This window comes from Scardinius erythrophthalmus (genome assembly GCF_964197995.2).
Source record: "Scardinius erythrophthalmus genome assembly, chromosome: 19".
Taxonomy (NCBI): Eukaryota; Metazoa; Chordata; class Actinopteri; order Cypriniformes; family Leuciscidae; genus Scardinius; species Scardinius erythrophthalmus.
Genome location: NC_138239.1, coordinates 27738489 through 27766284, shown reverse-complemented (window position 1 = coordinate 27766284; position 27796 = coordinate 27738489). Strand labels below are relative to the sequence as shown.

General features: G+C 39.1%; 2 protein-coding genes across 5 annotated transcripts; one reads left to right on the top strand and one right to left on the bottom strand.

Moving 5' to 3' along the window:
* Positions 1 to 568: 568 nt before the first annotated feature.
* stx11a (syntaxin 11a) lies at positions 569 to 3611 on the bottom strand. Of its 4 annotated transcripts, none has more exons than XM_081393749.1 (2): positions 2949 to 3332; positions 569 to 2066 (listed from the first exon to the last, which is right to left on the bottom strand). In XM_081393749.1, the coding sequence occupies exon 2, from the start codon at positions 2059 to 2061 to the stop codon at positions 1177 to 1179; it is 885 nt and encodes a 294-aa protein (XP_081249875.1). In that variant the 5' UTR covers positions 2062 to 2066; positions 2949 to 3332; the 3' UTR covers positions 569 to 1176. The 4 variants fall into 4 exon arrangements, with proteins under 4 accessions (XP_081249875.1, XP_081249874.1, XP_081249876.1 ...); XM_081393748.1 differs by lacking the exon at positions 2949 to 3332 and adding an exon at positions 3550 to 3611 and having other exon boundaries at positions 585 to 2066; XM_081393750.1 differs by having other exon boundaries at positions 585 to 2066; positions 3245 to 3332.
* A 1857-nt stretch (positions 3612 to 5468) lies between these two features.
* akap12a (A kinase (PRKA) anchor protein 12a) lies at positions 5469 to 27735 on the top strand. The gene is made up of 7 exons (XM_081394180.1): positions 5469 to 5574; positions 13821 to 13980; positions 16517 to 16606; positions 16692 to 16857; positions 18914 to 19013; positions 19181 to 27514; positions 27595 to 27735. Exons 4-6 carry the CDS (start codon positions 16744 to 16746, stop codon positions 27472 to 27474), a joined length of 8508 nt encoding a protein of 2835 aa, XP_081250306.1. The 5' UTR covers positions 5469 to 5574; positions 13821 to 13980; positions 16517 to 16606; positions 16692 to 16743; the 3' UTR covers positions 27475 to 27514; positions 27595 to 27735.
* Positions 27736 to 27796: the final 61 nt, after the last annotated feature.

The following is a 27796-nucleotide window of genomic DNA, read 5'->3' as shown; positions in this document are numbered from 1 at the left end:
ATACTAAAAGCACCTGCATATAACTATAATTTTTCTTAGGCATATGCACCATTGCTTTACATTTGTAGTGTTGTTGTCCTTTTTAAACTTTATGAATGTGCTTCTAAATTCTTTTTCGAAACTATCAAAAACCTTCAAGATACAAATGTAAAACTTGTGATCTCAAATACAACTACAATCAAAACTGAAAGGTCTTACTACCTAGTTTAATGTGATGCATTTTCTTTAAAGAAAAAAAAAAGAAGAAGACGAAAAAAAAAAAGCTGCTCTGCGGGTAGATGTGGTCACTCGAAACAAAGAAACAACAGAATACATTTCCTCTAAAAAATTAAAGTTTGAACTCTGCATCCACCAGGATGGCCGAGTGGTTAAGGCGTTGGACTTAAGATCCAATGGACAAATGTCCTCGTGGGTTCAAACCCCACTCCTGGTAGTTTTAACTGGAATATCATGTTGTAATGCCACTTTGAAAGTAAGCATGGTTCTCAAAAAGAAGCTGACAGATTTCTTAAATTGATTCAGATGCAAATGCAACCATCAGTAAAGAAAGAACATGCTGATTCTTCTCAGTGTTTGTTCAGATGAATAGAATTGCTGGGCTTTATTTCCAAACCATTTTACACAACTCCTTTTGCAAGTCATATTGCAGAAGTAACTTTCCTAGTTGGGAAACCAACAATGATGCAATACAATGTATTGCATAAATGTTGCATTAATAAGCTGTAGAACAATATGGTGATCAAACAAACATAAAGGCATTCAAAGATAAAATATTATTTATTAAATTAACACAACAATCATACACACACAAATGTATCTTAAAATAAAGCAGTAATAAAACATGTTTCTGTATATTGTTTGCTTGCACTGTACATGGGTGTAAAACACTTGTGGTTTCCTTTTTAATATCTTTTACACATCAAGTTAATGTCCTGTGACACTTACAGAAGAGTAGCAGTGACATTGCAGTATCACTTCAGCTCAACTGCATTGCATCTCCTGTGGTTTAGAAGTCAAAAAGCTTTTTTGCAATGGCAACAATCAAGCGCAGGCACTGGGCATTGGTTGTTCTCTACAAAGTAAATCACATGTCATGGTTAACACCAGAATGAAACACGTTGTTGTTCGTTTAATATGCTATGGCGTATGTGAAATAGGAAGGCTTTAACACTGAGATCATTTATTGCAACATGGAAAACAGCAACAGAAGATCTGTCGACAAGGGTTTTTCTTCTTGTATTTGACAGCCTTCTTTATCTGAGCTGTAGCTTTGGTCACATAGTCTTGGGTGGCATATACATTTGCCTCAATGTTGTCCACCATGGGCCCTTGTTCCTCCACCAGCAAAGCCAGCTGGAAAAACAGATCATGGATGTCTCGGATGCGACTTTCCAACTCCAAAAGCTCCTTGTGGCGATTCTCGATCTCAGTGAGCGCTGAACGAGCGGTTCGCCCGTCTGTGAGCAAGTCGTCGGAAAAAACGTTCCACTTGCCGGTCTCAATCATTTCTTCGATTTGATCTCCACTCACTTCTTTACCCATGATCCCCGCCTGCCTTTGGATACGAGTCTTGCAGTTGTCCCTCTGTGCCATTTCGGCGTTGTTGTATTCATTCATAACCTCATGAAAAGAACCCGTTATAGAGACGAACTGGCCGTGTATCATGCGCACCAAAGCCGAATGGGCTCCGTGTTTCTCCTCCAACTCTTTACAAAGTGCATCCAGCTTCTTTATCCGAGCATACAAGCTCTCCCCTTTCGTCTTGATGCTGCGTGCAATCGTGTTCGAGTCGCGTTTGATGCTGCTAATGCGTCTGACAGAGGTGAGAAAGCGTGTGTTCTGTTTACCCAGTCTCTTGACCTCCATCCTGAGTTGGGAGATCTCTTTCTGGATGGATTGGGCTTCTCTGAAGGTGTCCTCCATGATGTCCTCGCCCTCGAACACCACTGCATGCTGTTCAAATTCACCATTGTCCACATCTTCTCCGCTATCCACTTGCTCTTCCTCCTCGCTGTGGACTTTGGTGGCAACACCTCCCAGTTCAGACAGCCTGTCTCTCATCTTTCCTAGGAGGGAAATTCAGGTTGTTAGACTTTATGGCCCACAAGCTTTGACTCTACAAACATGTATGAGACCTTCATTGCACAGTATGGTATTCAACTGGATGAATATAAAGCCAGACACAGTTCAAAATGCACGCTTGATTGCGTGTTTTTGGCCTCTAATTAATGGTTTTAGTACACTGGCAACAATTTACCATAAAGCTAAACTATTTATAAGACCAGAAGTGTTAGTCATATAGTCATCACCACAATGACAATGATGCTGCACATTTCCCACCAGATATAGTCACCACCATACATAGCATAAAAAGGGTGGGGACTTCCCTTTAATCCTCTGTTGAACACCATGAGGCAATAAGAGCAAATAAGTGACTTACGTGCTTAAATCCTAGGGTAAACTCGTTATTGTCTCATTATGAACATAAACCTCAAGCAATAGATACACATGTGAACAAAACAATAATATAATCTAAGACCATCCAGTCTATTCCCGGATGTAAAATCAACACTGTGCACTAATGAAATATATCAATGTACATAAAACTTCATAGGGAAGTGCAGCCACAAAAAAAAAATATATATAATAAGTATTGACTGTAGCCTACATCATTTTGCAGTGAACACTGATTCAGTAACTTAATTCAGTTGTTAAATAACACAACATCAAGTAAGCCAGATCTCTTAACAGTAACCACAATAATAATAAAAAAAAGTTAAAACGATAGAAGGACATAGACTGTGCAGTCGTGCTGTAATTTCATGTTCCTTGTTTAATTCAGATTAATCCCTTGGTTTGACGTTCCGCTAAACAGCTTCGCGACAAACTTTTTTTTATGTGTAAATCAAATTGAGAAAGTTAAAATGTTTCATAAACTGTTACGTTACCTTATTTCATGTCCCTTTGTTCAATTCAAACGCTATAAACTCGAGCTTTTATCGTTTCCTAACGCGCATCACCTCATGTCGCATCGTTGCAGGAAATAACGTTGCAGTCGAATGACTGACTGAGCCTGACTTGTGGTGGGAGTTTCCGACAAGTCAAAACACGAACGTTAACTCGTGTTTAGGCGACTCAAGTTTAAAATACAGAATTTCCTCACGTTACATTCACTGACACTTTTTAAGCCCTAAAATGCCACCCTTCCCTCACATTAGCTGATGTTTAAAATCCCTTCACACACCATTGTTTTACTCGCACGTTTTCAAAATTCACGTTGCAGATCCAGTGGAAGATTCCCTTGTGCAAAATCGATCACCTATGTTTTTACCAAAGGGCACATGTCAAAAACAATCCATTTATAATTGTACAGTGCTGGAGCCTAACTGTCAATAAAAATCTTATTTTTTTGTTATTAGAATAAACTGTAGCCTGAGTCCAAACAATTCTGTAATTTAATGTTGCTTTGTTCTTGCCGTTTACCCTTGACTGACAACCAAGCCTACTGTATAAGACAAACAGTTGATTGAATTCCTTATTATAACCTACCCATTCATTCTTAATATTTTGACGGGTTCTCTTGAAACAAGATAGTACCCAAACCGGTTGTCCTCTGAGGTATGAGGATAGGCAATTTATAGGTAGGCCTATAACAATTGTCCTTTTAGAGAGGATCTATAGGCCTGGTTAAACTATAACTTAATCAAACCTCTGCCATTCTGTTTGTTTGAGAGGGGATTTTAGAGAAACTGGTCAAAATACAAACCACTTCCCATTCTTTTTCAGTGAATTGCTAATTTGGAAAATCAGAAATGATACACAATTATGTCTAGCAGAATAAAAAGGTGTTGTTGCTCAGAAAAGCCAGGTAAGGTGTTCTAACTCTCTATTGATTGGCTTACATTTGTTCTAAAACTAGCCTACTTCTAGAACAAATAGTAGCCTAGCATAAGCCAGATGAGTCACAATAATCATGTGAGTGTAAAAGCAGAAGTGAAACAGTAAAAAGATTTTCTGCACAACATGATAGCCCAACTAAACCTAATGGCGTTTGCATATGCAGGAGAAGATACTTTACATAAGATGTATCAGATCAGATATGTATCTCTTTAATCTTGGGTGATCTTTAATCTTAATAAAGGGAATTGGGTCTTTTTGGTCCATGCACTCACCACATGATGGCAGTAGAGTCCGAATAATGATTCTCAGAACCTTGTGACATTTTCCTCCCTGAAGCAGTCACTGAAGTTTGAAATCTGTTTTAGGTAATGGGGTTTTTGGGACTGTATATTTTTTCGTTACACTTGTTTGGGCATAACTGCTTATTTTTGTTTCCTGTGTCTTCTATGTGAATCAAAGTAGACCAGGGCTGCGTCCGAAATCGCAAACTCTATTGAGTAGGAACTTATTTTGAATAAGTAATTACTTCACGACTACTAAAACAGTATGTTCTACATAGTATGAGTGTGTAGTATGGATGTAATCTGGACGTACTACATTGGCCATGTTGTCATTATCATGTGACCTACCAGGGTCAGTTATGTCGGTTCACTGCCATTCCTAAATCCTCTCCCGTGGCCTCATGGGATTGTAAAGTGTCCATCATATGCACAATTCACAATCTCAGCAGAAGAATTAGGTAATCCGGGTACTTTACACCTACTCTTTTATGAGTACTGTGAATTGAGAAAGTCTTTTGTCACATGCTATTTTTCACCTACTATATAGTAGGGAAGTAAGTGATTTCGGATGCAGCCCAGAGGTGGGTTTCCCAAAAGCATTGTTAGCCAACAATCTGTTGAATTGTGTTGGTAAAGACAACGAAACCTGTGACCATAGTTGGCTTCAAGAAATGCACCCCAGATCAGTGTGGGTTTCCTCTTTGTACCATGGTTCCTTCCTTACTCTCAGGGTCTCAGGGATCTTTTGCTTTCTGCTGAAACTTTGTGCATGCATTATGGCTGTGTAGGCCTAAAACTGATGCAAAAATGTCAGCAGTCATGTATGCTACTATACAGGCTAATTGTATACTGTTCTCAACATCCACTAAGGCCAAAACATACTTTCTGCCTGATCAATGTGTTATTTATTTGTTTTTGTGTTTATTTATTTAGTTAGTTACTATTTTATGAAATGTTGTCAGGTTTTATTCTGTCAAATTTAATTTTAGTCGATTTTACACTGCATAAATGGCATATAGTCTAAGTTTCCTAGAAGTAAATGGCCAAAAGTGAAACCAAACAATAGTATAGGCTACTGTATATAAAAAAAGAAACCAAACAACAACACAAACTAATAAACTTTTATTATTAATTCAAACATTTACAAATATCTACACATTTATCAACCAACATTCTTTTATTGTAATTATTTTTATTTATTTATTTATTTATTGTAGAAACGAATCGAAAATCCAAGTCAGTGAAGGATTCCCGTTTCAATGGTAACAAACTAGCGATTGGCAAAATGTTCTGCAGGATTGTGGGTAGTTTTCGCTACCGCGTAATCGCATTGTGTTTACAAGAAATCTACACAGAAGCATACATACAACATCGATTGACCTCAAAGCTGATGGTAGGTCTGTCTTAAAATATATATTTTTTTCTACAGAGAAAATTAATGAGGGTTTACTTCCGGAACGGTACTGTTGCATTCTAGCTAGCACGCAACGATTGACCTCATCAAACTGATTATATGCAACAGTGAGAACATCACATGAGGCAACTTCTGACATTAGTTACAAACATGCAAAGAAACGTTGTAATTCAAATATGATTACCTCTAGTGCAGTCAGATGACAGGGATCAGAATATTTATTAAGCTCTCTATACACCGGTATTAGAGTTCAGGGATATTGTTGATTCTCTTTTTTGATATATGATACAAGTAAACGCACCCATATTTAAATTGTGATTTTTTTTTTTTTTTTTTTTTAATTTTAAAGTATGCAACTCGACTCCAGCTTCAACCCTCCGTCAAGATACACAAATAGAAATAAATTGCAAAAATATTTCCTCTCATATTTAGCCATGATCCACAAAAATCTAACTTTTGTCTTACAGCTACTAAATGTCCTACCAATAGTAACCTTAATGCCAGTGTATGCCAAAACATTCCACTGGAAAGGCTGCATGAGTTTCAATCTCAATCTTTTTTACTCAAAAATAAGTTTTAAAAAAACAATAAAACAAACAGTAAGTACACATTTATGCATTTTAATTATTTCATCACAAAGTCTCTTGAAGCTTGATGTTGTTGGTGTGTTTTCAGATCCCACTGTATGATATTAAACTGCTTAGGTAAAGACGTAACTCAGTTATTGCACTTTCACTGAATGCTCAATTTGTTTAAGCATCTAATTGAATTACCGGTACACCCTTCCGCCTGAAGTTCTACCTGTCTCTATGTGAGAATAGTGCTTCTGTAAATGATAAACAATGAAATGTTGTGCAAACACAGAGTATTTCCAAAATGAATTATATGGTCAGAATGTAATTTTTTTCATTACATTAGGATATTGAATCACTTTAGGAAAAAAGGACAAGCAACAGAGTTCAAGGCCCATCTGCAAGGGTCATGACCCATCTGAACAGGTCCAAGAGTTGAGCATATTAGAAAAAGTTCATTAGGCAGATCGCAGTTTTGTGAATGTTTTGTGAATGGGTTATGGACTATAGACAGGGAAACCAAACAATTTTACACTCATATATAATGATTAACTGATCAACTTTTAAACAAACCACAATTGTAATTTTGCTTTTCATTTTGCTTGAACTATAATTGAAATGAAAGTTGTCACTTTGTGATATGAAAGGTATTGGTGAACATGATTTCACCAAGTACAACTTGTTCCTGGATCAACATCTGGAACAACATTCCAATCAACCAATCAGATTTGAGGGACAGATTTACAGTTTAGGCTTAAAACCAGGGTAAGGTGCTTCTATATCACCAGTGTTATTCACCTATCATTTCCCTCTGATTTTAGGGATAAGTTAAGAGTAGGGTTAGGTTTAGGGGTAGGGATAAGGTTAAGATTACATTTTCAGACAGGAATGGTGTTCCAGGATCAAAAAATATGTTACATTTTAGATGACACCACATAAGTGTTTGTGACCCGACAAACATTATACACTCTGTATATGCATTATTTTGCTACGCATCTTAGGAAATACTGTATATTTTACCATTTTAGACTATTATTTTAGGTAGATAATAACTTATCAACTGATTTCCTGTTCATGTGAAATATTCTTGCATCAAGGTTTATTAGCAAAAGTATCATGTAGTATCTCAAACAATCCTTTAGGTTGCAGCACTGGTCACATTAAAAAAATACAAATGGATCCTTTACTTAAAGGTCCCATCAGCCCCTCTAATTTTGCATTCAATTACACCAAATAAGATACCTGTAATTCACTTACCATTAAGAGCAAGGAACCACAACACACAATTATGCAATCAAACATCCTGCAAGCTGGGAAATTTCCATTCCATTTCTTCAGCTTGCATGTACTTATGCAAATATAATGTATGTCTTTTAAACATGACGTTAAATCTGTGATTGGCGACACTGAACAAACAAATAAGTTGCAAAACATGGTTGCATGAACAGACGGACAAAATTTAACCATGAAAGAGATGTACATGCCTGTAGTTTATTCACATCCTTTCCCGGGACTTTTAAACTATGTAATGCCTGAAGAAAACATCAGCTGGTTTTGGTTAGACAGGCTGTGACTCAAATTAACTGATCCTGTTAACTTAGTATGCTAATCTCCACAGCAGCTCCAGTGTTTCAGGGCCTTTGATTGAATTAGCGTTCATGTTTGTCATGTGTTTGGACATCTTTCTTGGCCCAATAATTGCTGTCCATTTCAGTTATAAAGGAACAAAAACATAGATAATTTATTTCTCAGCTATAATAGATTATAGTGCACTCTCTGATTAGTCTCTATTCAAATGAACAAGGACACATCAAACTACATCTAGAAGTTCCCCAGAAACCGTAAAGAAAACTTCGATTTTAAATCTTTTTTTAAGAAAATGTCGATGCCGTTTGCATTGGCAAAACTCGCCATCTCAGTGCTCAGTGTTTTGAGTGATTGCCAGGGTGTTGCTGAATGGTTTCTAGTGTGTTTTGGGTTGTTGCTATGTGTTTAATTGCTTATTCTCCAAAGTCAATGACTGTATGCTATTCTTCATGGTCAAGTTGTCTGTTTTTGTATGCTTATGTTTAAACTTATGTTTATGAATTTTTGTAAAGACTCTTAGTTTTAAAATACAAGAATTTGGAATGTGATTAAGTCAAAAGGTTATTGAACAGCTTGAAAAGAACTGTTGCTTCCTGCTCTGTTGAAAGACACAAGTTTCCTGTGAGATTTGGGTTCAGTACCTTTGGGTTCGGTGGGATCAGACCACCGACATGTTGTAATTCTCTCTCCAAAAGATGACCAAAGACTGATCCATAGCATTTATGCACCAGAAAATGAGCTTGCAGACGAACATTTATTCTGCCCTTGATGTGTTAGTTTTCTGATTTAAGCATCATCTTGATCTTCAGGCCCAACAGTAATTCATGCTGATGTTCATTATGTTGCTAATGAAGTGTGTGTCCCTGTTTGAGTCCCACCTCAAACTCACACTGTTGGTTAAAACAATGTTATTGATCACAATTTCTCTTTAAATAACAGAAGTAAGAAAAAAAAGGCATCACAGCAAATTTTGTTTTATGATCCAGTGCTGTTTAAGGGATAGTTCACCCAAAAATGAAAATTATTTAATTAATTACTCACCCTCATCTCATTTCCGTAAGACTTTCGTTCATCACAAATGAAAATCTTTTAATGAAACTTGAGAGCCTTCTGTCCCTCCTTTTATGAAGATTCCACAGATGCTTCAAAATGTTCATAAAGAGATCGTAAAACTAATCTATATGAATTGAGTGGTTTAGTCAAAATTTTCTGAAGAGACACGATGGCTTTATATGATAAACAGATATTTATTCACATATTAATCAACTCACACATCAGTTGTGTTAAACAGAAGCTCAAACGTTCGCTTGACGTGAGAGAAACAATGAGGTTCCACAAAAACCAATGAGGTTCATTCTCATGTTACGCAGCACGTTTGAGCTTTCGCAAGAACCAGTGAGGTTCATTCTCGTGTTACGCAGCACGTTTGAGCTTTCGCAAGAACCAGTGAGGTTCATTCTCGTGTTACGCAGCACGTTTGAGCTTCTGTAAGAACCAATGAGGTTCATTCTCATGTTACGCAGCACGTTTGAGCTTTCGCAAGAACCAATGAGGTTCATTCTCATGTTACGCAGCACGTTTGAGCTTCTGTAAGAACCAATGAGGTTCATTCTCATGTTACGCAGCACGTTTGAGCTTTCGCAAGAACCAATGAGGTTCATTCTCATGTTACGCAGCACGTTTGAGCTTCTGTAAGAACCAATGAGGTTCATTCTCATGTTACGCAGCACGTTTGAGCTTTCGCAAGAACCAATGAGGTTCATTCTCGTGTTACGCAGCACGTTTGAGCTTTCGCAAGAACCAATGAGGTTCATTCTCGTGTTACGCAGCACGTTTGAGCTTCCGCAAGAACCAATGAGCTTCATTCTCGTGTTATGCAGCACGTTTGAGCTTCTGTAAGAACCAATGAGGTTCACGAGTTCACACTTACATATAATTTGACTGGGTAAGTTTAATGCGTATATGGCGTGCTGTCCGGAGGGAGGGCTCCGAGCTCGGAGTTCGGCCCGAACCCAGAGTACTCCCCCCGTATGTAAGTGTTTAGTACTAGAAGTGTGGAGAAGGGGTGGTGGAGGGATGCTGCAAAACTGTCAATGGAATGAGGTGAGACTGCTGAGTATATATACCTCTCACCATTGATTGCTGAGTGCTCTCCACTTGTGTTAATTATCTGAACGTGCTCCTCCCGAACCTTGTTAATAAAACATCATTTCATTCTCATGTTACGCAGCACGTTTGAGCTTCTGTAAGAACCAATGAGGTTCATTCTCATGTTACGCAGCACGTTTGAGCTTCTGCAAGAACCAATGAGCTTCATTCTCGTGTTACGCAGCACGTTTGAGCTTCCGCAAGATCCAATAAGGTTCATTCTCGTGTTACGCAGCACGTTTGAGCTTCAGCAAGAACCAATGAGCTTCATTCTCTTGTTACGCAGCACGTTTGAGCTTCTGCAAGAACCAATGAGCTTCATTCTCGTGTTACGCAGCACGTTTGAGCTTCCGCAAGAACCAATGAGGTTCATTCTCGTGTTACGCAGCACGTTTGAGCTTCCGCAAGAACCAATGAGGTTCATTCTCATGTTACGCAGCACGTTTGAGCTTCTGCAAGAACCAATGAGCTTCATTCTCGTGTTACGCAGCACGTTTGAGCTTCCGCAAGAACCAATGAGGTTCATTCTCATGTTACGCAGCACGTTTGAGCTTCCGCAAGAACCAATGAGGTTCATTCTCGTGTTACGCAGCACGTTTGAGCTTCTGTAAGAACCAATGAGGTTCATTCTCATGTTACGCAGCACGTTTGAGCTTCTGCAAGAACCAATGAGCTTCATTCTCATGTTACGCAGCACGTTTGAGCTTCCGCAAGATCCAATAAGGTTCATTCTCGTGTTACGCAGCACGTTTGAGCTTCTGCAAGAACCAATGAGCTTCATTCTCTTGTTACGCAGCACGTTTGAGCTTCCGCAAGAACCAATGAGGTTCATTCTCGTGTTACGCAGCACGTTTGAGCTTCCGCAAGAACCAATGAGGTTCATTCTCGTGTTATGCAGCACGTTTGAGCTTCTGTAAGAACCAATGAGGTTCACGAGTTCACACTTACATATAATTTGACTGGGTAAGTTTAATGCGTATATGGCGTGCTGTCCGGAGGGAGGGCTCCGAGCTCGGAGTTCGGCCCGAACCCAGAGTACTCCCCCCGTATGTAAGTGTTTAGTACTAGAAGTGTGGAGAAGGGGTGGTGGAGGGATGCTGCAAAACTGTCAATGGAATGAGGTGAGACTGCTGAGTATATATACCTCTCACCATTGATTGCTGAGTGCTCTCCACTTGTGTTAATTATCTGAACGTGCTCCTCCCGAACCTTGTTAATAAAACATCATTTCATTCTCATGTTACGCAGCACGTTTGAGCTTCTGCAAGAACCAATGAGCTTCATTCTCATGTTACGCAGCACGTTTGAGCTTCTGCAAGAACCAATGAGCTTCATTCTCGTGTTACGCAGCACGTTTGAGCTTCTGTAAGAACCAATGAGGTTCATTCTCATGTTACGCAGCACGTTTGAGCTTCAGCAAGAACCAATGAGGTTCATTCTCGTGTTACGCAGCACGTTTGAGCTTCTGTAAGAACCAATGAGGTTCATTCTCATGTTACGCAGCACGTTTGAGCTTCAGCAAGAACCAATGAGGTTCATTCTCGTGTTACGCAGCACGTTTGAGCTTCTGTAAGAACCAATGAGGTTCACGAGTTCACACTTACATATAATTTGACTGGGTAAGTTTAATGCGTATATGGCGTGCTGTCCGGAGGGAGGGCTCCGAGCTCGGAGTTCGGCCCGAACCCAGAGTACTCCCCCCGTATGTAAGTGTTTAGTACTAGAAGTGTGGAGAAGGGGTGGTGGAGGGATGCTGCAAAACTGTCAATGGAATGAGGTGAGACTGCTGAGTATAAATACCTCTCACCATTGATTGCTGAGTGCTCTCCACTTGTGTTAATTATCTGAACGTGCTCCTCCCGAACCTTGTTAATAAAACATCATTTCATTCTCATGTTACGCAGCACGTTTGAGCTTCTGTAAGAACCAATGAGGTTCATTCTCATGTTACGCAGCACGTTTGAGCTTCTGCAAGAACCAATGAGCTTCATTCTTGTGTTACGCAGCACGTTTGAGCTTCTGTAAGAACCAATGAGGTTCATTCTCATGTTACGCAGCACGTTTGAGCTTCAGCAAGAACCAATGAGGTTCATTCTCGTGTTACGCAGCACGTTTGAGCTTCTGTAAGAACCAATGAGGTTCATTCTCATGTTACGCAGCACGTTTGAGCTTTCGCAAGAACCAATGAGGTTCATTCTCGTGTTACGCAGCACGTTTGAGCTTCTGTAAGAACCAATGAGGTTCATTCTCATGTTACGCAGCACGTTTGAGCTTTCGCAAGAACCAATGAGGTTCATTCTCATGTTACGCAGCACATTTGAGCTTCTGCAAGAACCAATGAGGTTCATTCTCGTGTTACGCAGCACGTTTGAGCTTCTGCAAGAACCAATGAGGTTCATTCTCGTGTTACGCAGCACGTTTGAGCTTCTGTAAGAACCAATGAGGTTCATTCTTGTGTGTTTTTTCAATACTTGTCAGTATTTCACTCAAACATGAAAATATTTGTCATTATTTACTTTTAATAATTTACTCATTTGTTTTGAGGGATTCAGGAACTAATAAAATGCATACCATGAGGTGCAATGTCTCTTTGCATAAATACAAATGCAAGTAAATATGAATATGACATAACGCCACACACCATTGCTTCTCATGTGCTTTGTGACTGTGCCAGGTTTTTTGATGTGTGCAACATGAACTTTGTTATGAAACTTTTCCTGCCCTTTTCTGTCCTTTTTGGAGCTTGACAGCCTATGTTGTATAAAAAAGAGCATTATAAATGTTATCCTTTTTGGGTAACCTACTCTTAAAAGTTGTAAAAATTCATGTTAAGTTACTAAATGTCAAACTTTTAAAGAGAGATCCAAAACATAAGAGAGCCATTGCAGAGTGTTTTATGTTGGGTTGTTTGTCACACTCGTGATGTTTGAGTTCACATGGGCTCGTTTAATCTCAAATTGCATTATGATAAAGACTGTTCCTCCTCAGAATAACATTTGACCAGTCAGTTGATTTTAATTCACCCTCTGCCCAGACTTTCCGCGTTACAGCTTTTTGGTATGTGCTGGCCAAAATGGCTGGAAAATCTATATTTTTATCTTTACTTCCATTGCTCCCAAATTAGCAGGCTTTTCTCTTACTATTACATAATCCATTTACAATGGCTGTAAGTTATTCCAACCCTGTTTGACCACAACAAAACAGAATCTTCTTTTACTGTGCCTACATTTCAACATATTCACACTGGCTGAGGTAATAATAATGATAATTCTTAATCATTTCTGTCATCCTTGTGCATAGTACATAAAAATAAATAATATTTTCTGTATGAGAACAAACATATTATGATAAAGGTTAAACTCAGTTTAGCACATAGGCCTAACTCTTAGTAACTTGCATTCACAGAAAGCATTGCTCTCTGATGGATTGCTGGATGCTTTCACTAAAAAAAATATATTTCATCTTAAAATTATAGTTATTTTAAGTTATATAATAGTTGTATAATAAAATTGGCTGTACATATCATTTCATCTTAAATTATATTAAATTCAATTGACTTGGAAATTCCTGTTGAACCTCATATAACTATATTAAGATATCTCAAATAAAATGAAATTGTTGAAATTATTTATGAATTATTGATCATATATATTATTATTTTTTACAGTGTACAAAAATGTGTTAAAATTTAAATTCAGACAAAATACAATGTCTTGCAGATGTTTGGAGACCTTTATTTCATTTTCTTATTTCACGGAATTATAAATCCTACATCCGTAAATAGTGCCGGATTTACAATTAGATTAAGATCAGGACTTTGGCTGGGCTTTTGTAAGACATTCACCTTCATTGTTTTTGAGCCACACCAATGTTTATTTTACCTTGTGTTTGGGATTACTGAAATAACTTTCTCCCAAGCTTCCATTCTCAGCATTCAGAAAAAGGGTTTTCTGTTGAAGATGTTCCGGACATGGTGCTCCATAAATTTGACAAGCTGTCCGGACTCTGCTGATGGAAAGCAGTTCAGGGCCATGTTGTTTTCAACCATCATACTTCTCTACTAGTAAGTTGTTGAAAAGTGAGTAGTAGGCCTATTAGATTTGAACCACATACAGTATGTAGTGAAAAGTATATGGATACCCCCTTATAATGAGCAGTTTGATTTTTCAAGACATTTCTGTAAGGACATATCTTAATGTTATACATCATATAATATTAGAGTATGGGCTTTAATTATTAAGCAGGAAGGCCCGTTTCTGTCCCAGCATGGCAGTAATAGAAATGCTTTATGGTGTAGAGGAACTAAACTAAACTAAACTAAACTAAACTAAACTAAACTAAACTAAACACCTTCAGGATCATTTGAAACTCCAACTGCAAGCCAGGTCCCTTAATTTATGCTTTTCAGTCTAAATGGGATCAAATCCCTGCATCCAATTTCAAGATAGTGGAAGGCCTTCCCAGGAGAGTTAGATTCATGCTTTTTGCATGCTTTTAAAATGTTCGACAAGCAATTTATACTAGGGGTGTAACGGTTCTCTGTAAAAAATCTAACCGTACCATTCTCCACCCACGGTTCTGCACGCACTTGCACCACGGTTAATCTCAAATCTGACAAACGCAGATGAGAGTGTCTTTCTGTGTTTAAACTTCCAATCTGCCAAATTTAAACATTCAAGCGCAAGACACAAAAGAGACACGCGTGCACGCTATGAGAAGATGTGTGTGTACACTAATCCAAAGCACGAACACAGAAAGCGTGCAAATATTGAGTTTTTAATGTTAAACAACAAAAGAACAGGAAAATCACTCACTGCTCTTGACTGAATAGCTTTTGTAACTTTAATAATGATTAATCTTTATTTCACTGATACAGTGAAGATTATATGCAATGTTGTTTTACATTTGATGGAAAACTGATAGACCTCGGCTACCTGAAAAACCTGAAAACTATTGTAGGTGAATTAAGGGTGATTGGGACGTAAGGTCGAATGGGACAGTATAACTATACAGAGTTTATTTTCTCACCTAATGAGTGAAAATAAAAACTTTTTTTGCTGAGCCCCTAGCTGTGAGACCACATAATCAAAATTGGATGCCTTTATTGGTGTGACATCCTGTAGGTGGGCGGGGCAGGCATCATTGACCCTGAAATACATGAACTGAGGAAAATGACATTAGCTTTTGCTGATTTCATAATAAGGTCCTAAAATTGTTGTAGCTGTTGTACAAACTTTTGATGGAAACACGAATACAATAAAATTGTTAATATCATGTTTCTATTTTCCGAATATAGGTTGTTTTTATTTTGTCCCATCCACCTAAACACAATTTGGGTGAATGGGACAGCATGATTTTGGGTGATTGGGACAGTGCTTAAAGGCTTTGCTAATTAAGAAAATGATTAACCTTGCAAGATAACCATTGTTTATGCTCTGTATGCTCTAAATCAGTGGTTCCCAACCTCTTTATTTGTGTAAGCCCTAATCAACCACAAAAATATTCATGAACTAGCTAGATTTTTCTCAAATAAAACGACCAAATTCTGAAAATAGAAACATTATAGTTATTTTTTTTTACTGATTGTGTTGCAGTAATAAACCATTTGCATGTTTCCATTAAAGGAATGTTCCATTGTGCAGGTTAAATGCGGTTAATTCATGGAGGCACCCAACATCTCATCCAAATAATGCCCCCATTAGGCTCAGTTTACATAAGAGTGTATGTAACATATACTTTCATTGTAATATAAACATTTTTCCTGTTCAAATGGATAGGTAACATCTTCAGTATTACAGAAATGTATCATGTGTTGGGCAGCTGTTTTTAATTTATGGCAAGAAACCTTGCACAAGGCGGAAATTCAAAAACTTTACCAATCACCCTTAATTCACCCTATTTATTTGTGCTGTTGCTTGTAGTAGGATTATTTGTTCTTGTTTTTTTTATTCGACAGTAGTCCTTTATTCCCTGAACACAGCACATTCCGAACCATGAGTTATTTGAACCGTTACAGCCCTAATTTCTACATGGACCTAACTTTGTCATTCACACATTGGCATTCACAACAGAAAATTACAACAAAATCAGAATCACATAATTATATTGTAGCAATGTAGCATAATATTATATATATAATATATAATATTTGTTTCACTGGGATTACTGGAATAGACAACTTGATAATTAGGGAGTGTCCACATACTTTTCGCCATTTCATTTATGAATGAGAAATTGAATTTCTGGCTTGACCTTCGATTGTTTTAGTTCTCTTCTTAATTAGCCTAATTAATCGGATTTAATATTAAGACATTGATATTAAAATATTTCTTGCTTTAAAAACAAATTATATCACAAAAAAAATACATTTGTATGTAGGAAGTGTTTTTTCCTCAAAGGGTCACATGAGAACACATTTTTGCAACTTTGAAATTAACATGTCTTATTTTAAAAAAGCATTTAGGCTATAGTTATTCCACATACGTTATAAGTTGTTTTTACAAGCTTTTAATTCGCCTAAATCCAATATTGGACTATACATAAAAATATGCGATGAATAGGCTAGAGAAGCATAATCACGAGATAAATACGTTCATTGTAGTGGTTGTCCCTAGGTCATCCCAGGACTCTCCTTCTCTCCCCCATTGATCCGTCGAGGCGTGCCAGTGTGTTCATGTGATGCAGGAAGGATGCGTCCTAAAAGAGTTTGTATCGAGCCAAACTGCATCACTTCTGAGTCCGACCACCGCTCAGCACTCATCTTTGGATATCCTCCCTTTCGCTTTGCAGTTACATTGGGTGAAAGGGAAGAAAGCGAAGAGAAGGAGAGAAGGATTGTGAAATGGGAGCTACGGCATCATCCAGCGGCAGATGCGAGGAGGACGAGGCGGAGGAACTCGCGGTCACTGCAGCAGCAGCGAGCGAGGCTCAGGGAGACGGCAGTGCCGATGACAAGGTAGAATACATCAATTCAGTCTCCTGCTTGCAAAGAAATGCTTCACAAACTTTCAAAGACACGATCTCTGAATCTAAAGACACGCACGGGCTGCATCTCAAAACATAGCGAGCTGCCTACCTAGATAACATTTCTGAGGTAGCCTAATGCAGAATATGTTAAGAATGTTTGATAGGTAGACAGACAGAGGATCAAATTATTGCTCAGTGGTTGCTCTTTTTTTTTTACCTCGGGAGAAGAGATTTCTCAGTTATGTTTTTCTCCTTGTTTCTCCTTGAGGGATACATAACATAGGCTACACTCAAATTAGACATTTGTTTACAGTGAATGTAAAGAGTCATAAAATTAATGGGGATAGCAGTTAATTTAGTCCTGATCATTCAATGAGAAATGTGACTTAATGTATGAGTTTTGATTGCAGACTTTGGTGTTTTGGCAAATTTGAGCACAGTTTGAGACATTGTTGACATCTATTCTGAAACTGTAGAGTGGACACATGTGACATTGCTTTTCTCATAAGACAATTTTGAGACTAAAGCTGTAGGCTAATCTCCATTTGATCTTAATATATATATATATATATATATATATATATATATATATATATATATATATATATATATATATTATAATGATAGTGTTTTGCTTGATGTACTAAATCTATTAGTTATTTATGGGGGAAATGAATATCAAAAAATAAATGCTATGTACCTGCAGTAAGTCAAAAGTTGAAAGGAAGAGGTGACTTTGTCCTATTTATAGGTGTTTGGCCTAAATACATTTTAGTGAACAAAATTTGCATTAGGTCATGGTAGTTCAGATTAGATAGTTTATCTTAGTTTTTAAGAGATCAAATTATTGAGATTTGCATTAATTTATGTTAAATCATATATATATTTCTAAATATCTCTGTGTTGAATTCAGATTCAGGAAAATTCTATGGAACATTTTCTTTATTTTGGATGGTTCTTTACTTTCAAGAAAAACATTGAGGAAGAATCTGTCATCTTGTGGCATGAGAACTGCAGGAGTAGACATATTTGGGTAAAATCACACACATATACAAATCATCTGCCAAGTGACAAGAATAATACAGTAACCCTAATAATTGATGCATCCCCAATGGCTGGCAAAGGATATATGGTATATTCTTTTACACCCGGACTCTAAACTTTAAATTAGATTTAAAAGTGTTTCATCGCTACTACATTGCTTCTTATCATGTGGATTGAATTACTGGTTTGGCCTTTGATGTTTGTTTTTCTTGTTCATCTGAATTATTTTATTGTATTAAAAGTGAAGGTTAAGAATTTAAAAAGCATTTCCTTTTGTTTTTTGAAAGATGGTTTATTTCAACATATCACAACTCTGTTTGGGTTTGTCAGTTGTTTTGTACTAATGTGTGCAGTGTGCACATTAATGGATAGGGATATTAGTAGTTCTCTTATTCCCAACGGATTGATGGAATTTTCCCTTACTGTACTGGGTGCATTGATTTTCCATGTAAAACATGCTGAGGTCAGCCATGGTTTAACAGGAAGTCTGTGAGATGGCTTTTAGTCAAAGGAGAGCTATCTGATACTCGAATTCCTCGGATAACATATTTTGTTTTGTTAGTTATCCCAAGGGACCTCTCCTTCAAACTACATTGTGATTATGTGGTTAACATTAAGCAAATGTAGTCAAATTATATTGTGATAACCTTTGAAAAATGTTTGGGGAATTTCTTAACTTCAATCTGTCACTATATACTTTTTTATTTATTTATTTATTTATTTATTTATTTATTTATTTATTCAGCCTGACTGAGCCAACTGATTTTAACCATAACCTTTTGAGTATGTTGTTGTTCATTATTCATTGTCTTACTATATACTTTGAGACAATAGACATTAATACATTTTATAGCATAATTTTGTATTATTTTATTGTGTGTAATGTTTGTACAATGCAAATTAACGTTATTTATTGTTCCTTTATGAATCATAAGGACGGAGAGCTAAATCCATTGTTTAACTTGTTGGTCACTCCTTAATTTGTTCTGTCTTTTGCTTAGTTGTTACAGAAAAATGGACAGATCTCCAGTTTGAATGTAAAGACAAGGAGCCATGCAGATGAATTAAATGGCTACTTTGAGGAAAGAGTACTTGAAGATGGTAGGTGGTAATATGTTATTGCTATTCAATTAATTGTCTCCCTCATTGTTTCCAATTTGAAATGAAAACAGCGCTTATATAGTAGTAAATATCCAAGCACAAATACTTTATACTGTGTATATGTATATTTATAGCATGCATACTTAACTTTCTTTCTTTCTTGTTAGTTGGCTCAGGGTTTGTCACTCTGAAAGAAGATGGCACAGAAACAACTGAAGACCTTCAGGAAATGGATGCTCTTCAACCAAACATTAAGAATGAGAGCACAGAGATGGTCAATGCGGATGGTGAAGAACCTAAGGAGGACAACCAAGTGAATGATATCAATGAAGTTGGCTTCAAAAAAATCTTCAGATTTGTTGGATTTAAGTTTACCCTAAAAAAAGACACATGTGAAAAGACTGAAGCAAATGAGCAAGAAGAAAGAGTTGCAAGTCCCTCAGAGGACTCCGATGACACTCAAGAGAACAGTGCAGTGGCAGCAAATGAAAACACGGCTGAGGAGACTCACAAAAGTGAGGCGTTTTCCCAGCCTGATGCAGCAGAACCCTCTCAACAAACAGACAATGAAACGGAGCTGGATCCGGACATAAAGTTAGTGGAACATCATGTGGAGGACACACCTGGTAAAGAAATGGCAAAAGAAAGTCCTGAGCCGGAGGAACAAATGTCACCAATCAAGCAATTCTTTACACAAGGTATCTTTGCCAGTTTAAGAAAAAGAAAGAAAGAAGAGGAAATACAGAAAGAGAGTAAGGAAGAGGAACTCAAAAGAATCGAGAAAATTGATGCAGATGAGGCTGAACATGAGGACAGTAAATGCATGTGTCTTGATATCCCTTATATTTTATCAGAGGAAGAAAAAGATGCAGTGGAGAAAGCCGATGACAAGTTGTTACCTGAAGGAGAGCTTCTGAATTTTCTAGAGAAAGATAAGGTACAAGGAAGTCCACTTAAAAGACTTTTTAGGAAATTTTCCACAAGAAAGCAGAGAGAAAGTAAAACTGCAGAAAAAGTGATCGAGGCCGAGGAACAAGTCTCTGAACAGCCAAAGCCATTCTTGGAATTGACAGAGCAAGGGGAAGTGGAGGAACCAGTGATTGGGGAACCAAAACCTGCTGAAGAGGAGCTGGTTGCTGATGTAAGCCCTCAAGAGTCCAAAAAGAAATCTGACACCACCGTTTCCTGGGAGGCACTGATTTGTGGTGGCTCCTCTAAAAAAAGGGCTAGGATGAGGACAAATGAGGATGAAACGGCAGACAAAAGAGAAGAAAATGAGAAAACAACTGAGTCTCCACTTGGAAGTTCCTTTGAGGGTGATTATGATCATCTCACATCATCTAATGAACAAACAGGAAGTCCTGCAGAGGGAGAAATGGGATCCACATGGAAAACGTTTAAAAAAATGGTCACCCCAAAGAGAAAGGTCAGAACTGGAGAAAGTAGTACCCCTGAGCAGATACCTTCAGACAGTGAGATGAACAAAGACGATTCATTTTCTATGAAGAAACTTATTCCAGGGCATAAAAAAAGACAATCGGAAGCAAGGCAAGAACAAACGTCCTCAGATGAGGCTGCTAAGGATCATGAAACAGGTGATGAAGATGATGAAACCCCAGCTATCATTCCCCTGTCTGAGTATGAAATAATTGAGCCTGAAAGTCTGAAGGAGGTGAATGAACAACGAGTTGAAATAACAATAGAACATGAGAAACCAGAGATGACATTACAAGTGTTAGAACAGGACACATCCAATGACTTAGTGCCCAAAATTGCAGCTAAAATTTCAAGTAACACTGGACCAACAGTCATACATGGTCTATCAGAGGACTTTGAAGAACTCACAGACTTTGTGAGCAAACATCAACAACTGAGTGATATACCAGAGGAAGGCATCATTGAGGAAAGCATTGTAACACCAGTATCATCTGCAGAGTGGACAACACAGGATGACACCTTATCTGAGGACATTGTGGAGTTGACAGCTGATGCGGTCACTGCCCCAGAACCAGCAAGTGAACAATTCACTGGGGATGAAACTACTGAAATGGTCTCGGCAGTCTCGCAACTAACTGAATCACCCTGGACATCTGGACATGTTACACCAGTGTCGGCTGAATATGGTGTACAAACATCAGATGTGATCCTACAGGAAGCTATTCAATCTATCTGCATGACTCAAAGTATTCAATCGGTAACTACAAAAGATGAAAGACAAGAATCTCTGGCTGTGTCATGTTCACCTTATATTGTACAGTCATACACACCAGAGGAAACAACAGTTTTGGTTGCACATAAGAAAACTGAGGCAACAGCAATATGTACAGGCCTAGTATCCCAAGAAATAGAGTCTGTTTTAGAGCATCTCCCTGCACACTTAGTGGAGGCAATACCTGAAGTGAGCGATGCTGTCCCAACTGAATTAGTTTCTGATAACTTTACAGATGAACCTGAAGCTGCAGGACTTGAGACAGATGAGGTCTATGAAGCTGAAATCAAGGATGTGAAGACTGTGTATCAGGAAATAATTGAGAATGAAGAAGAATCTGCCACTGAAACTCAGCTGGACGTAGAGCAAGTCATTAAATTAGTGGCCGAGCCTTTAGTGGAAGAATCAGAGGAGACTCATATGGAGGGCAAAACAGAGGAATGTACAACTGGTATTGAACTCGGACAAATGATTGATACAATGCAATGTGAAGCTGGGCTGGATCAGGTTATGTCAGACTACACCCATGGTCCTGAAACAGAGAGTACATTGTATCCAGAGTTAGAGGAACCTGTGTATGAACAACCATTAGCTGCTAAACCTGAAAAAGAGCTGAAGCTACCAGATGTTGAATTGTCACCTGCTGAGTTTGAGAAAGCTGCACTCGCTGAAGCCTTAGATGTCCCTGAGGAAGAAATTGAAATGATTGCCTCAGTGGAGGAGTGTCTGGAAAGCAAAGAGAGTATTATAAGTTCAGATCACATAGTGGCAGAGACACTGGAGTTAGAAGACAATTTAGAAGAAGTTGAATCAATACAAGTTGATGTCTGTGAAATACTAGTTGGCGTACAAGATGCAGTCCTTTTAGCAGGTAATTCAGCAGTGACTGTAGAGGAGATCAGCGAGAAAATGGCTAAAAACATTCCAGAAGCTAATGATGAATCATTAGCCAGAGAACAGATACCAGCCAAGGAGGTGTCACTTCCAGAATCTGTATTAGTTGGGCAGGCTGAAGAGATCTATAAAGAAGACATTGATACAGATATGGATAATGTCAAAGGGGATGACAGAGCAAGTGACAGAATGGACAGGATATTTCTAAAAGAGGTAGAGGAACTTGCTGTAAAAGAAGGGCAACTTTTAGAAAATACTGAAAGCAATGAAACAGACAATCAAGATGTTTCTGCTCATACAAATACTACTGATGAATCTCCTGAAATAACTATTGATGCAGATACTGAAAATGGAGAGATGGTTTGTGAAATTAGAGAACACACAGTTGTTCCTAGGTTTTCAAAAGATGTATCTGAGCACACAGAAACACCAGCAGAGCTCGAAACTAGTTGTGAAATCATACTGACACCTCTAGAGACAGCATTGGCAGAAGTTGAAGCAAGACCTGTACCACTAGAAATAGTGGGTTCTCAAACAGAGGAGTGCAGTGAAGACACCAAACATAGTCCAGAACCGCCCAAAGAGAATGAACAACCAGTGACAACTGAGAATATTAAGACTGGTAAAGTTTTAGAGATGGTTGCCATTATTGAGAATACAACAAAACAGTCAGGGAAAGAGAAACTTACAGTGGTTGAACCAGTAGCACAGGCACTTGCAATATCAGAGCTACCGACGGCAACAGAACAAGAGGGCGATGCATCTGAAATGACTGTAGTTCATGCTGAAGCAATAGATGGTGACCAGGCTTCAGCAATGACATCAACATTAATTAAAGAAACAGCAGTTCCAGAAGAAAAGGTTACAATGGCTGTTGCACCCAAATCGGAACCAGAAAGATATGACTCAGGGCCGACTGTGATTGAAGTGGCTGCAACCACAGTGCTGGCACAAAACGATACTGCTACACAAATGGAAGTTAGTAATGTGAGTGAACACAAGAATGAAGCAGATGAAGACGTTAGGATAAAATGTGAACCTCTTGAACAGTCGATAGAAACGACACTGTCAAATAAGTTACAGTTAGACAAGGCAGAAATTAAAGATGAAATACAAGCAGTAACGGAAGCAATGCCCATTGCACAGGCACCACCATTTAGCTCTGAAGTTACAGAAGAAATGCCAGACATTTCTGTTTCTGAGATACAAACACAAGTAGTGAGTGAACTCAGAGCTGCGACACTTGAAGTGACAGAACCGAAGGTTGAAATGCCAGTGGTAACAGAAGTTAAATTAGAGACAGCTGTAGTAACTGAACTGGAACTGGAGAAACCTATTGTCACATCACTGGTCACAGAACTTGAAGTAGAAACACCAGTGGTTACATCTACAAAGACTACAAAGGCAAAGACGACTGATACTCTCAATTCTGTTGTAACTCCACAGAATCAAAACATAGACACTGACACGTCAGTGTTGACAACAGTGATCAAAGAACAAGTGGAGGAGATGCCCACTGTCATTTCTGTGGTAGTGACACCAGCTACACCTCTAGATGAAGTAACACAATTTGTAACTCTAGGCAAAGAGTCAATGGTTGTAGCACCAGTGGAAGACACACCTGTTGTGACTGTAGCAGCAGAAACACCAAATGTTGAATCAGTGATTGTGAGGACTACTGTGGCCCCAGTAGTAGACATACAGAATGTGATTCCAGTGGTAGCAACACCAGATCTTGGTTCAGTGCAAGTAACAGTGGCTGCATCTTCAGTAGCAGTAGTGACTACAGTAGCAGAAGCAGCAGTTGTGATCACAGACGTAGAAACACCAGCTGTGGTAGAAAAAACAAATGTGCCCCCTCTAGTAGAGATCCCAGCAGTACAGTCACCAACTCTAGGTCCAGTGATAATGTCATTAGCTGTAACATCTGTGGAGGAGACTCCAGCTGTTGCTTCAATGACAGAAACTGTACCTCTAGAAGAAGTTACACTAGATGTGACCCCATTTGCAGAAACAACAGTGGGCCAAGTAATCAAAACTCCTGTGGCTTCCATCACATCAGTAAAACCAACTGTTGCTGCAGTGACACAGACACCAGTCGTTGAGATACCAGCTATAATTCCAGAGACAGTACCAGAGATTGTATCTTCTGTAGTAGCTACATCAGCTGTAACTCTAGTAGCATCAGAACAAAATGTGACCCTTGTAATAGAAACTCCAGCAGTATCTTCGATTGCAGTGGAAGAGACATCACCAGTGGTAGAAATACCAGCTCAGATTTCAGTAATTGTAACAGAAGCAGCAACGCCAGTTACACCAGCAGTAACTTCAGCAGCAGAAACGTCAGCTGTGATCCCAGTCGTAGAAACTCCTGTTGTAAAGTCAACTCCAGTTGTAGTGGTTGAAACACCAGTTGTGACCCCAGTGGTAGAGACACCAGGTCAGGTTTCTGTGATGGTAACAGAGACTGCACCTACAGTAGTTTTTTCAGCAGTGACTACAGCAGCAGAAACACCTGTTGTGATATCAGTGGTTGAAACTCCAGTGTTAAAGTCAACTCCACTTGCAGTGGCTGAGACACAAGTTTGGACTCAAGTGGTACAGACACCACATCAGATTGTAGGGACAGTAAAAGAGCCTACACCTCCAGTAGTTGTTTCATCAGTGACTTCAGCAGCAGAAACACCTGTTGTAACTTCAGTTGCAGTGGCAGAGACATCACCAGTGGTAGAAATACCAGCTCAGATTTCAGTAATTGTAACTGAAGCAGCAACTCCAGTTACACCAGCAGAAACGTCAGCTGTGATCCCAGTAGTTGGAACTCTTGTAGTAAAATCAACTTCAGTTGCACTGGCAGAGACACCAGTTTTGACTCCAGTGGTACAGACACCACATCAGGTTGTATTGACAGTAAAAGAGGCTGCACCTCCAGTAGTTGTGTCATCAGTGACTTCAGCAGCAAAAACGTCAGCTGTGATCCCAGTAGTTGAAACTCCTGTAGTAAAACCAACTTCAGTTGCACTAGCAGAAACACCAGTTGTGACCCCAGTGGTAGAGACACCAGATCAGGTTTCTGTGATGGTAACAGAGACTGCATCTACAGTAGCTTTTTCAGCAGTGACTACAGCAGCAGAAACACCTGTTGTGATACCAGTAGTTGAAACTCCAGTGTTAAAGTCAGCTCCACTTGCAGTGGTTGAGACTCCAGTTGAGACTCCAGTTTTGACTCCAGTGGTACAGACACCACATCAGGTTGTAGGGACAGTAAAAGAACCTACACCTCCAGTAGTTGTTTCATCAGTGACTTCAGCAGCAGAAACACCTGTTGTAACTTCAGTTGCAGTGGCAGAGACATCACCAGTGGTAGAAATACCAGCTCAGATTTCAGTAATTGTAACAGAAGCAGCAACTCCAGTTACACCAGCAGGAACTTCAGCAGCAGAAACGTCAGCTGTGATCCCAGTAGTTGAAACTCTTGTAGTAAAATCAACTTCAGTTGCACTGGCAGAGACACCAGTTTTGACTCCAGTGGTACAGACACCACATCAGGTTGTATTGACAGTAAAAGAGGCTGCACCTCCAGTAGTTGTGTCATCAGTGACTTCAGCAGCAAAAACGTCAGCTGTGATCCCAGTAGTTGAAACTCCTGTAGTAAAACCAACTTCAGTTGCACTGGCAGAGACACCAGTTGTGACCCCAGTGGTAGAGACACCAGATCAGGTTTCAGTAATTGTAACAGAAGCAGCAACTCCAGTTACACCAGCAGGAACTTCAGCAGCAGAAACGTCAGCTGTGATCCCAGTAGTTGAAACTCTTGTAGTAAAATCAACTTCAGTTGCACTGGCAGAGACACCAGTTTTGACTCCAGTGGTAGAGACACCACATCAGGTTTTATTGACAGTAAAAGAGGCTGCACCTCCAGTAGTTGTGTCATCAGTGACTTCAGCAGCAAAAACGTCAGCTGTGATCCCAGTAGTTGAAACTCCTGTAGTAAAACCAACTTCAGTTGCACTGGCAGAGACACCAGTTGTGACCCCAGTGGTAGAGACACCAGGTCAGGTTTCTGTGATGGTAACAGAGACTGCACCTGCAGTAGTTTTTTCAGCAGTGACTACAGCAGCAGAAACACCTGTTGTGATACCAGCGGTTGAAACTCCAGTGTTAAAGTCAGCTCCACTTGCAGTGGTTGAGACACAAGTTTTGACTCCAGTGGTACAGACACCACATCAGGTTTTAGGGACAGTAAAAGAACCTACACCTCCAGTAGTTGTTTCATCAGTGACTTCAGCAGCAGAAACACCTGTTGTATCTTCAATTGCAGTGGCAGAGACATCACCAGTGGTAGAAATACCAGCTCAGATTTCAGTAATTGTAACAGAAGCAGCAACTCCAGTTACACCAGCAGAAACTTCAGCAGCAAAAACGTCAGTTGTGATCCCAGTAGTTGAAACTCTTGTAGTAAAACCAACTTCAGTTGCACTGGCAGAGACACCAGTTGTGACCCCAGTGATGATGACTCCAATAGCAGAAAGGACAGTTGTGAGCCTAGTACAAGAAATTATAGTAGGAGCACCAACTGCAAACACAGTAGTAGAGAGACCTGTTACGATCCCGGTGGTACAGACACCAGCTCTGGTTTCAGTGACTGTAAAAGAAGCTGCACCTCCAGTAGTTCTACCAGCAGTGACTGCAGCAGTAGAAACATCAGTTGTGAGTCCAATAGTAGAAACTCTAGCAGTAAAGCCAACAGTGTCCCTGGCAGAGACACCAGTGCCTGGAGTTCCAGTTGCAGAAGCACCTGCTGTGACCCCAGCCATGCAGACACCGGTTGTAAAGCAGATAGCACTGACACCAACAACTCCAGTCGTGCCTTTGGTAAAAGCAACACCAGTTGTGACTGTGATGGAGACACCTCCTGTGACTACTGTTGAAGAAACACCAGCAACACAGACGTCTGCTTTAGCCCCTGTGATGGTGACACCAGCTATTGGCCCAGTTGTAGGAGTAGCAGCTGCAGCGCTTTTTGTTGTGACACCAGAGGTAAAGGAATCAATGTTGCAGGTGGTTGAACAGGAAAAAAAGGAAGCAAAGGCTGAGCCTTCAGTTGTGTCTGAAGATGTTGAACCACCACCACCTGTGGCAGCAAAAGAGGTAAAGACACCAGTTTTACCTGAAGAAAATGCCAAGGGTTCCTTGCAGCACGAGCCTGTTACTTCAACAGAACCTCAATCAGAGGTGGAGGATGATGTGTGGGAGGATGCTGTAGATAATATTGGAGATTCCCTGGGTCTAGTGACACGCACAGATGGTACACCCCAAGATACCGCTGCTAAACAAGCATCTGATGCTGCAATTTGAGAGCGGCAAGCTAAACCAAATGAATGATATTAATGAGCTAGTAAGTGATTTCCTTATATTGCATTTAGCTGCCAGGATTTTTTTTCTTTGAAATTAATAACAATGATTTTATGATTTCAGGTGCAAATTTAACAAGGAAAGATAAGAACTTTTTACACTTGGAAAAGGCTCACCTGGGACTCACATTTCTCACAACAAGGAAATGCCCAAACCACTGAGAAATAAAATTGCATCATTAAAATTCCATCAAGTTTAGCTGTTCAGTAGATAGGCTGTTCTTTGATCAATCACTACTTTTTTATTTTCTATTTTTTATTTTCTG

Coding starts and splice junctions, on each gene's coding strand:
- akap12a (XM_081394180.1), top strand. CDS start 16,744: ATGGGAGCTACGGCATCATCCAGCGGCAGATGCGAGGAGGACGAGGCG. Junction 16,858..18,913: donor ACGGCAGTGCCGATGACAAG/GTAGAATACATC, acceptor TCTTTTGCTTAG/TTGTTACAGAAAAATGGACA. Junction 19,014..19,180: donor GGAAAGAGTACTTGAAGATG/GTAGGTGGTAAT, acceptor CTTTCTTGTTAG/TTGGCTCAGGGTTTGTCACT.